At 43.7% G+C, this 12,340-nt stretch overlaps 1 protein-coding gene across 2 annotated transcripts; it reads right to left on the bottom strand.

Annotated features, from left to right (window-relative positions):
- Positions 1 to 450: 450 nt before the first annotated feature.
- LOC106573494 (1-acylglycerol-3-phosphate O-acyltransferase ABHD5-like) lies at positions 451 to 10,576 on the bottom strand. Of its 2 annotated transcripts, XM_045719081.1 has the most exons (10): positions 10,475 to 10,576; positions 8,089 to 8,187; positions 7,634 to 7,731; positions 7,373 to 7,542; positions 6,600 to 6,802; positions 3,147 to 3,301; positions 2,886 to 2,997; positions 2,305 to 2,491; positions 2,027 to 2,095; positions 451 to 1,844 (listed from the first exon to the last, which is right to left on the bottom strand). In XM_045719081.1, the coding sequence occupies exons 1-10, from the start codon at positions 10,504 to 10,506 to the stop codon at positions 1,746 to 1,748; spliced, it is 1,224 nt and encodes a 407-aa protein (XP_045575037.1). In that variant the 5' UTR covers positions 10,507 to 10,576; the 3' UTR covers positions 451 to 1,745. The 2 variants fall into 2 exon arrangements, with proteins under 2 accessions (XP_045575037.1, XP_045575038.1); XM_045719082.1 differs by lacking the exon at positions 8,089 to 8,187.
- Positions 10,577 to 12,340: the final 1,764 nt, after the last annotated feature.

The following is a 12,340-nucleotide window of genomic DNA, read 5'->3' as shown; positions in this document are numbered from 1 at the left end:
ACAGCACACAATAGACACCACAAACAGACAGCACACAATAGACACCACAAACAGACAGCACACAATAGAGTGAGCTACAAGCATGGTAGATGGGAATATATCCAGTGTGGCTTTAAGAAAATAAATTGCGGTCAGAGTGCAGGATAACTGCAGTAACAAATACTGCATCCAAAATACGTTTTTTTACTGCAGTAATTTTGAAGTGTAACTGCAGTTACACTGCACTCTGACTGCAGTTCAACTGCAGTACACTTCAGTTGTTCTGCAATTACTGCGTCCAAAACACCACAATCGACTGCAGTTACGCCACTTTTACTGCAATCTTTATTTGTAAAGGTGGTTTTCAGACAGAATGTCTGTAAGGATAGTAGTGTTTTACACTGAAATATTGGTGATCTTCACAACAACAAGTCTAGATATACATATGTCACAAAACAAAGGCCACCAAAATCATAATATAATCTTTATTATTTACAGGTATTTTATAATACATGAATAGAGAGAAGCACCATTTGTTCTTCCCCACGGTAATTGGATTGTGATTGGAGACGTACAATGATATGAAGGACAACAATACAAAGGCATCCACATGTTCAGGAGTTAATCTAACCTTATCCTTGGGCTCAGCACATCTAGTAAACGGTGCTTTAGATTAAAAAACGTTGCACTGGGTAAAGTGGCTGTAAAATTCTAAGCAACCCACCCAATCTGCAACGTCACACACAGAGATATTAGCTGAAGATGTCACCTATATGAAATAAGCAGACAGGCTGCTATAGCTATGCTAACTGATCTTAGACCTAGATACTGTGCTTTTCCAGACTCAGACCCTGGATAGGTGCCTAGTAATACTATCAAATACTGTTGCAATGAATGAATGGGATTTATTGAGGCCGAACCTACTTTCCCCACAATGGCAGCTGAGGAGAAGTTGTCTTCAATTACTAGATTCTGATGCTTTGTTTCTCAAACCTGTTTCCTTCACCTGCACACGCTAGCTATTAATAACTGGATTATTTTAACACTAGACCACAACAAGAGCCAAAACACTCTGAATGAGAACATAATTATAACATCTTGAAGTGAAAATGACCACTTGCAAAAGGACACATAAAAAGACAAGACCAAAAAGTAGCAGCAATGACTGTAGTCCCTGGTCACATACTAGGTCATTAAAAAGCACTTCGGTTGTCATGGGGAAATCTTTTTATATTTGGTATTTATTTAACCTTGATTTAACGAGGCAAGTCAGTTAAGAAGAAATTCTTATTTGCAATGACGGCCTACCCCGGCCAAACCTTAATCCGGACGACGCTGGGCCAATTGTGCGCCGCCCTATGGGACTCCCAATCATGGCCGGTTGTGATACAGCCTGGAATTGAGATGAAGTACTGAGATGAAGTGCCTCAGACCGCTACGCCACTCAGGAGCCCATCAGAAAAACCAGAGGTCTAAAAGTTCCACAATCATGTGTATTTAAATCAAATCTCTATGGTCCGTGGTCATATCTACATGAGCTGTTATGACGCAAATGAAACATCTCTAAATAATCTCACGAAGGATCTTTGACAGAATGAGAATAATCCACAAGTGGTCAAATTGTAGTCTGTATCGTTCTGAAAGTCACATTTCTTAAAACAGCAGATTAAAAGCTGACACTCACTTATCACAGAATGACCAAAATCCCAACAAGCAGTAAAAACTATGAGCCATTCTCTTTTGTCAGTAGAATGAATACAAAAGTGTCAAACCAAACAATCCAGGAGAATCATCTTTTCAACACGGGGTCCTTCCCTAGTTAGCAGGCCTGCTGTGCTGGTGGTGGTAGGTCTACTACTGAGGACCTAAAGTGAGGATGATCGAGGTAAAAAAAAGCCCTATTGAGCTGTATGCCCAGTCCTCTCCTCTCTATCCTTACAGATCACATGCTCACTGAGAGGACAAACTATGGGCATGACGGGTATAACACGTCGCTCTCCGCAGGTTAACTAGTGCCCCCCCCCCCTCAGCCCAGCGCGTCACACACCTGAAGCACTCTGTGGTTGAAGTCCTCTGGCTGGTCAGCATAGACGTAGTGGCCCGCCCCTCTGATAGCCTGGGAGAGAGGAGGAATAGAAATATGAGATCAGATACACATTCTGGAGAATCATATTCATCTAGGATTTAACACTTCAATTCACTTTTTTTCCTGCCACCTGCTGAATAAATCTGAATATAAAAGTTGAGCCAGCTGCCTCACGCATTACTAGACAACCACACACAGACAGCATCTTAAGTGTTCAGCTTATAGGAAATGAAACGTACTATGATCTCCACATGAGAGTTTGGCCTCATTCCTTTGATAGCGTTGCCCGAGTTACCGTCGATGCTGGAGCGTGACCCATATATCACAGTAATAGGGATGTCAGCATGGAGCAGGCCAATCCTCTGCAGCATAGGCCTCTTGGCCCACCCGTATGGGATGGTCATGTTCTTGAAGGCTGTCTCACCACTGCAACAGAGTAAACAAACATGATTATTACTAAACAGGGTGAAGTACAGCAGTAAGGTATATGATAATCTGATCTTCTCAGAATAATCGTTAATAAGCAGCTACTTTGAACTCACCTCTACAACAGAGCAAAACTAACATTATCACTGAAGTAAGGGTGTGAGACAAATGAAAATCACAGCCTATATTAAAAAAGCATTTCAGAATTGAAGTGCTTCCAGTCCATATAATCGTAATCATAACATCTTCTTCATTATGGTCTAAGAGGAAAACATTGTCATGAACTGTATTGAAACTCACTCAGACTCAGACTGTAAATACAGGCCCAGAGTAAGTGGAGATAAAAAGCCAGTGAACTCCAACAGGAACTAAATAGAGAGAGAGTGGGACTAACCTGGGAGTCTGGACGTTCAGGTGATAGATATACTCTGTGACCGTGTCGTCGTTGAACATGGACAAGTATTTCTTCTTGAAGTCTGGTCTTAGAGTTGAAACAAGTGTGGGACCTTGAAGAACAAAGGAGGTGGGTTTGAAGGCTGGTAAAAACTCCATCCCATAAACAATGCAGTCATCCAGTCAGACAGGTATATAATTGAAATGTAATTTAGAGTAGTATTTCTATCATCCATCTAGTCAGACAGGCTGCCAGTCTTACCCAGTGGCCCCACCAGACGTAGCCCTGCCAGGGGGTTGAAAGGGCTCACAATGGCTCCCAGGGCTTTGATCCACACGGGGATGGGCCTGTCCTGGTCTTCTGTGTCTGGACGCTCAGGTAAGCCCCACGGCTCAACCAGCACCATGTGCTTTACCCTACAGGACAGTAAAGAGGAAAGGTCAGCCCCACGGCTCAACCAGCACCATGTGCTGCACCCTACAGGACAGTGAAGAGGAAAGGTCAGCCCCATGTGTTGCACCCTACAGGACAGTGAAGAGGAAAGGTCAGCCCCACGGCTCAACCAGCACCATGTGCTTTACCCTACAGGACAGTAAAGAGGAAAGGTCAGCCCCACGGCTCAACCTGCACCATGTGCTTTACCCTACAGGACAGTAAAGAGGAAAGGTCAGCCCCACGGCTCAACCTGCACCATGTGCTGCACCCTACAGGACAGTAAAGAGGAAAGGTCAGCCCCACGGCTCAACCAGCACCATGTGCTGCACCCTACAGGACAGTGAAGAGGAAAGGTCAGCCCCATGTGTTGCACCCTACAGGACAGTGAAGGGGAAAGGTCAGCCCCATGTGTTGCACCCTACAGGACAGTGAAGGGGAAAGGTCAGCCCCATGTGTTGCACCCTACAGGACAGTGAAGGGGAAAGGTCAGCCCCATGTGTTGCACCCTACAGGACAGTGAAGGGGAAAGGTCAGCCCCATGTGTTGCACCCTACAGGACAGTGAAGGGGAAAGGTCAGCACCATGTGTTGCACCCTACAGGACAGTGAAGAGGAAAGGTCAGCACCATGTGTTGCACCCTACAGGACAGTGAAGAGGAAAGGTCAGCCCCATGTGTTGCACCCTACAGGACAGTAAAGAGGAAAGACCATACTCCTCCAACACCAATCTGAAATAACTGAAACGCCTCTATGGTTGTGAACAAAATAAGTTGAGGTCGTATTGAAAGATCTGGAAAAGAAATTATCTAAACCACTAGGGCACAGTTTATTAAGTGGTCTGTCCATCGGTGAACTGAACAGGAGAAATAAAGGCGGTGTTTAGACTGCCAGACCAATTCTGATATTTTTTTTCCCCTAATTGGTCTTTTGACCAATCAGATCAGCTCTGAAAATATTCTGATGTGAAAAGATGAGTGGTCAAAAGACCAATTAGTGGAAAAATAATAACAGAATTGGGCTGCCTGTCTAAACATAGCCAAAGTGCCCCAGTCAGATTAAGAGCATTTTGTCCTTAATTCAGAGCCAATTAGGATACTCAGATAACACTATAAGGACAGGATGTGGCTGGCTGGCTGGCTGGCTGCTTTAATACTAGAAGGACAGGATGTGGCTGGCTGGCTGCTTTAATACTAGAAGGACAGGATGTGGCTGGCTGGCTGGCTGCTTTAATACTAGAAGGACAGGATGTGGCTGGCTGGCTGGCTGCTTTAATACTAGAAGGACAGGATGTGGCTGGCTGGCTGGCTGCTTTAATACTAGAAGGACAGGATGTGGCTGGCTGGCTGGCTGCTTTAATACTAGAAGGACAGGATGTGGCTGGCTGGCTGGCTGCTTTAATACTAGAAGGACAGGATGTGGCTGGCTGGCTGGCTGCTTTAATACTAGAAGGACAGGATGTGGCTGGCTGGCTGGCTGCTTTAATACTAGAAGGACAGGATGTGGCTGGCTGGCTGGCTGCTTTAATACTAGAAGGACAGGATGTGGCTGGCTGGCTGGCTGCTTTAATACTAGAAGGACAGGATGTGGCTGGCTGGCTGGCTGCTTTAATACTAGAAGGACAGGATGTGGCTGGCTGGCTGGCTGCTTTAATACTAGAAGGACAGGATGTGGCTGGCTGGCTGGCTGCTTTAATACTAGAAGGACAGGATGTGGCTGGCTGGCTGGCTGCTTTAATACTAGAAGGACAGGATGTGGCTGGCTGGTTGGCTGCTTTAATACTAGAAGGACAGGATGTGGCTGGCTGGCTGGCTGCTTTAATACTAGAAGGACAGGATGTGGCTGGCTGGTTGGCTGCTTTAATACTAGAAGGACAGGATGTGGCTGGTTGGCTGCTTTAATACTAGAAGGACAGGATGTGGCTGGTTGGCTGCTTTAATACTAGAAGGACAGGATGTGGCTGGCTGGCTGCTTTAATACTAGAAGGACAGGATGTGGCTGGCTGGCTGCTTTAATACTAGAAGGACAGGATGTGGCTGGCTGGCTGGCTGGCTGCTTTAATACTAGAAGGACAGGATGTGGCTGGTTGGCTGCTTTAATACCAGAAGGACAGGATGTGGCTGGCTGGCTGGCTGCTTTAATACTAGAAGGACAGGATGTGGCTGGCTGGCTGGCTGCTTTAATACTAGAAGGACAGGATGTGGCTGGCTGGCTGGCTGCTTTAATACTAGAAGGACAGGATGTGGCTGGTTGGCTGCTTTAATACTAGAAGGACAGGATGTGGCTGGTTGGCTGCTTTAATACTAGAAGGACAGGATGTGGCTGGTTGGCTGCTTTAATACTAGAAGGACAGGATGTGGCTGGTTGGCTGCTTTAATACTAGAAGGACAGGATGTGGCTGGTTGGCTGCTTTAATACTAGAAGGACAGGATGTGGCTGGTTGGCTGCTTTAATACTAGAAGGACAGGATGTGGCCGGTTGGCTGCTTTAATACTAGAAGGACAGGATGTGGCTGGTTGGCTGCTTTAATACTAGAAGGACAGGATGTGGCTGGCTGGCTGGCTGCTTTAATACTAGAAGGACAGGATGTGGCTGGTTGGCTGCTTTAATACTAGAAGGACAGGATGTGGCTGGTTGGCTGCTTTAATACTAGAAGGACAGGATGTGGCTGGTTGGCTGCTTTAATACTAGAAGGACAGGATGTGGCTGGTTGGCTGCTTTAATACTAGAAGGACAGGATGTGGCTGGTTGGCTGCTTTAATACTAGAAGGACAGGATGTGGCTGGTTGGCTGCTTTAATACTAGAAGGACAGGATGTGGCTGGTTGGCTGCTTTAATACTAGAAGGACAGGATGTGGCTGGCTGGCTGCTTTAATACTAGAAGGACAGGATGTGGCTGGCTGCTTTAAGGTGTTCTGATCTGAGTGTGATGAGGTTTTGGAGACATTTATCAAACAGCCATAATGAGTTAGGTTCCTGTTGAAATCTTAGCAACACAGTGAGAGAAGATGATTAAGTTGAGATACAGCACAGAGGGGACACTTTTTAAAGACATTCATGTTATCAGAGGTTAGCACCTGCATACCAACATACCGTGAGGTCTGGGGTGTACAGTATTAGTCAAGCATAGGAGGGTGAACCAAGGACTGCCTAAATACATGCAGTATTCTATCTTTAACCAAGGAGGTGGCTAAATACTAAGGAATAAAACAGCCATTCATATTGAAACCTGTCTATGGTACTGAACTGAGGAAAGTGTTGGGTGGTCTCAGGTGATACTTGCCTGGTGGGATACTTGAGCGAATAAGCAGCTGCCAAATAACCTCCAAAGTTATGTCCCAGCATGACCATGGCTTCCAGGCCGACTTTAGCCCTCCACTGCTCGATGGAGTCCACAAACTGGGCCTCAGCCTCCTTGGCGTCGGAGCTGAAGTAGGGCCTGCTGCTCTGGCCGAAGCCCAGCAGGTCAAAGGCATAGACTGGCCTCTGTTATTAACAATAATAATAATGAAAATTCATTTTATTTATAAAGGCACTACACAACATGATAAAACGTACTAAAAATACAAGTCACAGTGTTAAAAAGAAAGCATACCCAAACTATATAGCAGCCAGACAACAATTAGAGCTAGTTATATATAGCAGGTGTAGTTGACCTGTTGGTAGTTTCCTGTGACCATCCTTCCAAATCTCTTTTGGATGTCTGGAGAAATTCAGTATTGGATTTTGCATTTGATTGGCTGTGAGTAGAAATGAAGTTTCCCCTCAGAAGAGGCATTTCCTTGTTTTTCGTGTCTCTTCTCTACCTTGTCGGACTACCTTTCTGTAGCCTGCACCGTTAGTTTGGTACCTTATTCATCCTTGCATAAACATCAGAAATATGATTATAACAACCTGTTCAGAGCCCCAACCATGCAAAATACTTCAGTGGTTTGATATGTAGCAACGTGCACTAGTTTCTGTCTGTCGTCCTACACCCCTTTATATTGTCTCTCAGAGGAGAACTTCCTCAGGCTTTCCAACACTACATGAGAAGCCTGTGCTTCAGAGACTAACCTGTTGGGCCAGGGCGTCTAGGTTGAGGGCCCACAGGCCCACCCCTCCACCGAAGCCATGCAGCAGCACCAGGGGAGTCTGGTGCTTCATGTTTCCATTCAATGTGAGGGTCCACAGCATGTTACCATCCGAGATTGGGACATACTGCTGGGACACCTTGCCTGTGATGCCTGGGGATGAGACAGATCCACACATAATAATCCACAAATTGGCCATGGCTGGAAATACAGTTTGAGGGTAAAGGAGAGAGGAATTCCTTACATTGCAGCATCTTCTCCTCTGCAGTCTTGAGCTGGTTCTGGGAGGTGGGGCACCAGGAGGGCAGCCAGCTGGTGATCCATGCTGTGGAAGTCCAGGACCTGCATAGACAGACACAACTCATCAACCAGCCTAGGCTATAGGCATCAACCAGCCTATAGCCTCTACGGTCTGGGATTACATGGGTAGTCAGGAGTGATGTTGCTGACTGTTGGAATATTGCACAGCAAAAAGGAGACAAGTGATTAAATGGAGAAAAAAACTGGTAAACATGCTTCGGGGATAGGTGAAAAGAAAATGACATGCAGGGTTTGTTAACTGATTGAACTGCCAGGGATGTTACTTCCTGCCTCAAGCACTGCATGCAGCAGGGAGTTAGAGCAGCACTAGCAGCATATGAGTGGGGTGCAGCCAGGGAGGTGGAGTTAGTCTGACAATCACACCGGTAGGTAGGTTACCTCAACGTTCTGTCCAGGAAAGTCAACAAATTGTAGAAAAGACTATGAATACCAAGAAACATCAGTATTCGCTGAGCCAGTCTGCAGCCAAAAAACAAACTAAAAAACAGAGTGGAAAAAGGGATGTTATATGCCAGGGACTATATGCAATAGCCTTATTAATCATATGTGCTTGTGTTAATTGAATGGGAAAATGCAGTTAGTGTTGGGGATTCGCTGCATTGGACTTAGTTACATCCAAAATAAAAAACAGATAAGAACGGTAAGGTATTGGATAATTGGTTCTTGAAAGTGGGTTGCAGTAGTGGAGAAGGTTGTAGTGTACTGGCCTATAGGCTTACAAAAACCCTTGAACAAAGCTTTCAAGCCTTCCTAAAACATTTTACTTTAGGCATTTTGGAGATTGTCAATATGGCATTTCCACGGTAGCTGAATTACAATGTATGCCAATCAAAAAAATATTGATCTAGAAGTTTAACAAACAATGACTACTTTGAAAAATTTACTGGAAAAACAGTGCAGATGCTAAGTTTGATAACAGAATTACAGTAAAATCTCCCTGGGTTTTATTCTGTTACCAAACTTCATATCTGCACAGTTCTTCCTGTATATTTTCTGTGGAAATTGTTAAGTCCTTTTGCATAGAGTTCTATGGTTTGTTAAACTTTGAAATCAATGTTTTTTGTTTGGTATACATTTTAAAGTGAAAAATCTGAGTCTGAGCATAATTCCATGACCATAGAATTTCTCTGGATAATTCCGTTACCATGGAATTGTCCTAAATTAAGATCAGAAAATAGAAACACAGATATTTAAAGGGCCTATAAGTAGTCTATGTACATGTAAACAACTACTAAAACATCTTGAGATATGACATTGTCAAAGACACCCTCCCTCCAAAACCCCTCCCCTCACCCCATTAAAATGTATCTGTATCATGCTGAAACACTCCACCCTTAGGATTGTTCAACATGTCAACAACCATTTCAACAGTAACATCTGTTACCCCTAATATCTCTTTTGCCGTCTCCACAATAACCTTCTGCTTTCTACAACCCGAGTCGCATTAATAACCTTACCAATAAAAGCTATGAAGTCAACTTTATTCATTATCAAAGTGTCCTTTGACCCCACACACGAATGAGCACAAGATTTCTTTCCAGGCCTCCAAACCATCAGAAGCAGCAGCCACAACAGTAGGTCCACTTACTACAAGTACATCCATGTAAACTCCATCAGTCCGCTCTGTAGTTCTACCAATCGGTTTCACGGCTTCTGCATACATCACGACTGATCCTATATCTCCGAGCCTCTCTCTGTACTTGGCATCCACCAAATGCTACACTGTTCTCCCCCACAATTACAGCACTTAACCTTCACATTGCTTCCACATTCACCGTAACCATGTGTCCCTCCTCACTTGCCACATCTTTTCTTTCCTTTACACTGAGCAGCTACATTCTTTGGCATTTAAAACACTGCAGTGCATATGGGACAAATTCTCTAACATTGAAAGTAAGGAATCCTATCTGTATAAGCACCAGGGACATGGCTTTTAATCTTCTTACCATTTTCAGAATAGTCTCTTGCTGAGCGTGGCTACCACACTATATTAATTAACAATCTACCATTTCCAATGAACCGAGCTAATTTCACTTCACCTACCTCTTTCTCTACGGCATTAGTTAGTCAGATAGGGCCTAACTTACACCCTGTGGTCTCATCAAACACCATCACCGCTTTCCACTCCAACACATCACTACTCTTGTTTCATACCTTGGCCCTCTTTATGCTTTCTTCACTAGACGCCTCGCTGCTTTCTGTATCATGATCTCTCTTCTTCCTACGTGTTTCCACTACCGACCATTCCCGTCATCTTCCCGCTCCATACCGTCAGAACTGACACCCATATTGTTCGCATTCCAGCACAGCTGTTAATTTCAAGCTTTAAACCGCTCCGTCGGTTTCATGACTTTTTGACGCGGACCAATGCCGTTTTCACGTACTAGTCGGAACTAGGAACCTCGGAAATGTCCGACTTTCTAACTTGTTGTTGTCAATCACCTGCCGCGTTCAACTAATTAGCAAGTCGAAATGTCTGAGTTTCCTAGCTCCGACTTGCACCTGAACCCGGCATAAACTATAAACAATGCGACTGACACATGTCAAGTCATGAAATGGCAACAAAGTCAACTGAAAATGAACTTCAGTCTACAAGTGCTTGACGACAAACAAGAACAATCAACATGCTAGGACTAGCTAATAACAAGACAAACAAGGGAAACATATTGTATCATGATTAACTTTTTGTGGGTCGCTTTTATCAATATTGTTATATTTAAAAGACTGGTTCTAAGTTTGTTTATAAAAATAAAAAAACACTCACCCTCTCTCAGTAGTCACAGCTTGGTCAGCCATTCTTCACACAGACAAATCACATGATCCAAAAAACATGACATCACCTGGCGTGTATTCATTAGGCGGTTTCCGTTGGAAAACTTTTACAATGGAAACCTTTTACCATACTTAAGGATCTAAACGGAAGCAAACCAAAGAGTGTCTATTGTATTGATAAGATAGTCAAGTGACCGTTCTAACAATCAAAACACATGTCCTCAAATATGGAAGGCAGGCAGGAGGTGAGATCAGGTGGGACCATTTAAAAAAAATGGAACCTTTATTTAACTAGGCAAGTCAGTTAAGAACAAATTCGTATTTACAATGACGGCCTACCCCGGCCAAACCCTAACCCAGCCGGACGATGCTGGACCAATTCTGTGCTGCCCTATGGGACTCCCAATCGCGGCCGGTTGTGATACAGCCTGGAAACGAACCAGGGTCTGTAGTGACGCCTCTAGCACTGAGATGCAGTGCCTAAGACCGCTGTGCCACTCAGGAGCCCATTCTAACCAATGAGAGGGCAGATACGCGTGTGAACAGATGGAGGACTCATCTTTGTATCTGTGCCATTATAACGTCTGTGACAGCTTTAATGGGACTGCCGAAACTATCTCCATTTTAAAGTAGTACATTTTTTTCTTCATTGGCTGATTGCTGCCAACTCATAGGAATCCCCATCCAGTTGAATACTTATAAATGGTGGAAGGCCTCAATGGCAATGGCAATGCCAAATTGGGTAATATCCATGATGAGTCTATCAATTAAATTCAAATGGCTGTATTGGCATGGGAAACATATGTTTACATTGCCAAAGCAAGTAAAATAGATAATAAACAAAAGAGAAATAAACAATCAGAAATTAACAGTAAACATTACACTGACAACATATTATGGCTATATACACAGTGTTCTACTAATGTGCAAATGGTTAAAGTACAAAAGGGAAAATAAATAAACATAAATATGGGTTGTATTTACAATGGTGTTTGCTCTTCACTGGTTGCCCTTTTCTTATGGCAACAGGTCACATCTTGCTGCTGTGATGGCACACTGTGCTATTTCACCTAATAGATATGGGAGTTTATCAAAATTGGATTTGTTTTTAAATTCTTTGTGGGTCTGTGTAATCTGAGGGAAATATGTTTATCTAACATGATCATACATTTTGCAGGAGGTTAGGAAGTGCAGCTCAATTTCCACCTCATTTAATGGGCAGTGTGCACATAGCCTATCTTCTCTTGAGAGCCAGGTTTGCCTTCGGCAGCCTTTCTCAATAGCAAGACTATGCTCACTGAGTCTGTACATAGTCAAAACTTTCCTTAATTTTGGGTCAGTCATGGTAGCCAGGTATTCTGCCACTGTGTACTCTCTGTTTAGGACCAAATAGCATTCCAGTTTGCTCTGTTTTTTAGTTAATTCTTTCCAATGTGTCAAGATAATATCTTTTTGTTTTCTCATGATTTGGTTAGGTGTTGTGGTTTGGGAATCATTTCCTTTTAGGTTGTTGTAGAATTTAACGGCTGTTTTCTGGATTTTCATAATTAGCGTGTATCATCCTAATTTTGCTCTGCATGCATTATTTGGTGTTTTACGTTGTACGCAGAGGATGTTTTTTGAGAATTCTGCATGCAGTCTCAGTTTTGTTTTTCCACATTTTGTGAATTATTGGTTGGTGAGCGCACCCCAGACCTCAACCATAAAGGCCAATTGGTTCTATAACTGATTCAAGTATTTTTTAGCCAGATCCTAATTGGGATGTCAAATTGTGTGTTATTTTTGATGGCGTAGAAGGCCCTTCTTGCCTTGTCTCTCAGATCGTTCAGAGCTTTTCGGAAGTTACCTTGTTTTCTGA

The sequence above is a fragment of the Salmo salar genome, chromosome ssa05 (genome assembly GCF_905237065.1).
Source record: "Salmo salar chromosome ssa05, Ssal_v3.1, whole genome shotgun sequence".
Taxonomy (NCBI): Eukaryota; Metazoa; Chordata; class Actinopteri; order Salmoniformes; family Salmonidae; genus Salmo; species Salmo salar.
This window is presented reverse-complemented; position numbering and strand designations above follow the sequence as displayed.

Excerpts from the sequence above, each read along its gene's own strand:
- LOC106573494 (XM_045719081.1), bottom strand. The coding sequence starts at position 10,506 with ATGGCTGACCAAGCTGTGACTACTGAGAGAGG. Across the intron at positions 7,732-8,088 it reads TTCCTGGACAGAACGTTGAG|GTCCTGGACTTCCACAGCAT; the intron begins GTAACCTACCTA and ends CTGTCTATGCAG. Across the intron at positions 3,302-6,599 it reads TCGCTCAAGTATCCCACCAG|GGTAAAGCACATGGTGCTGG; the intron begins GCAAGTATCACC and ends ACTGTCCTGTAG.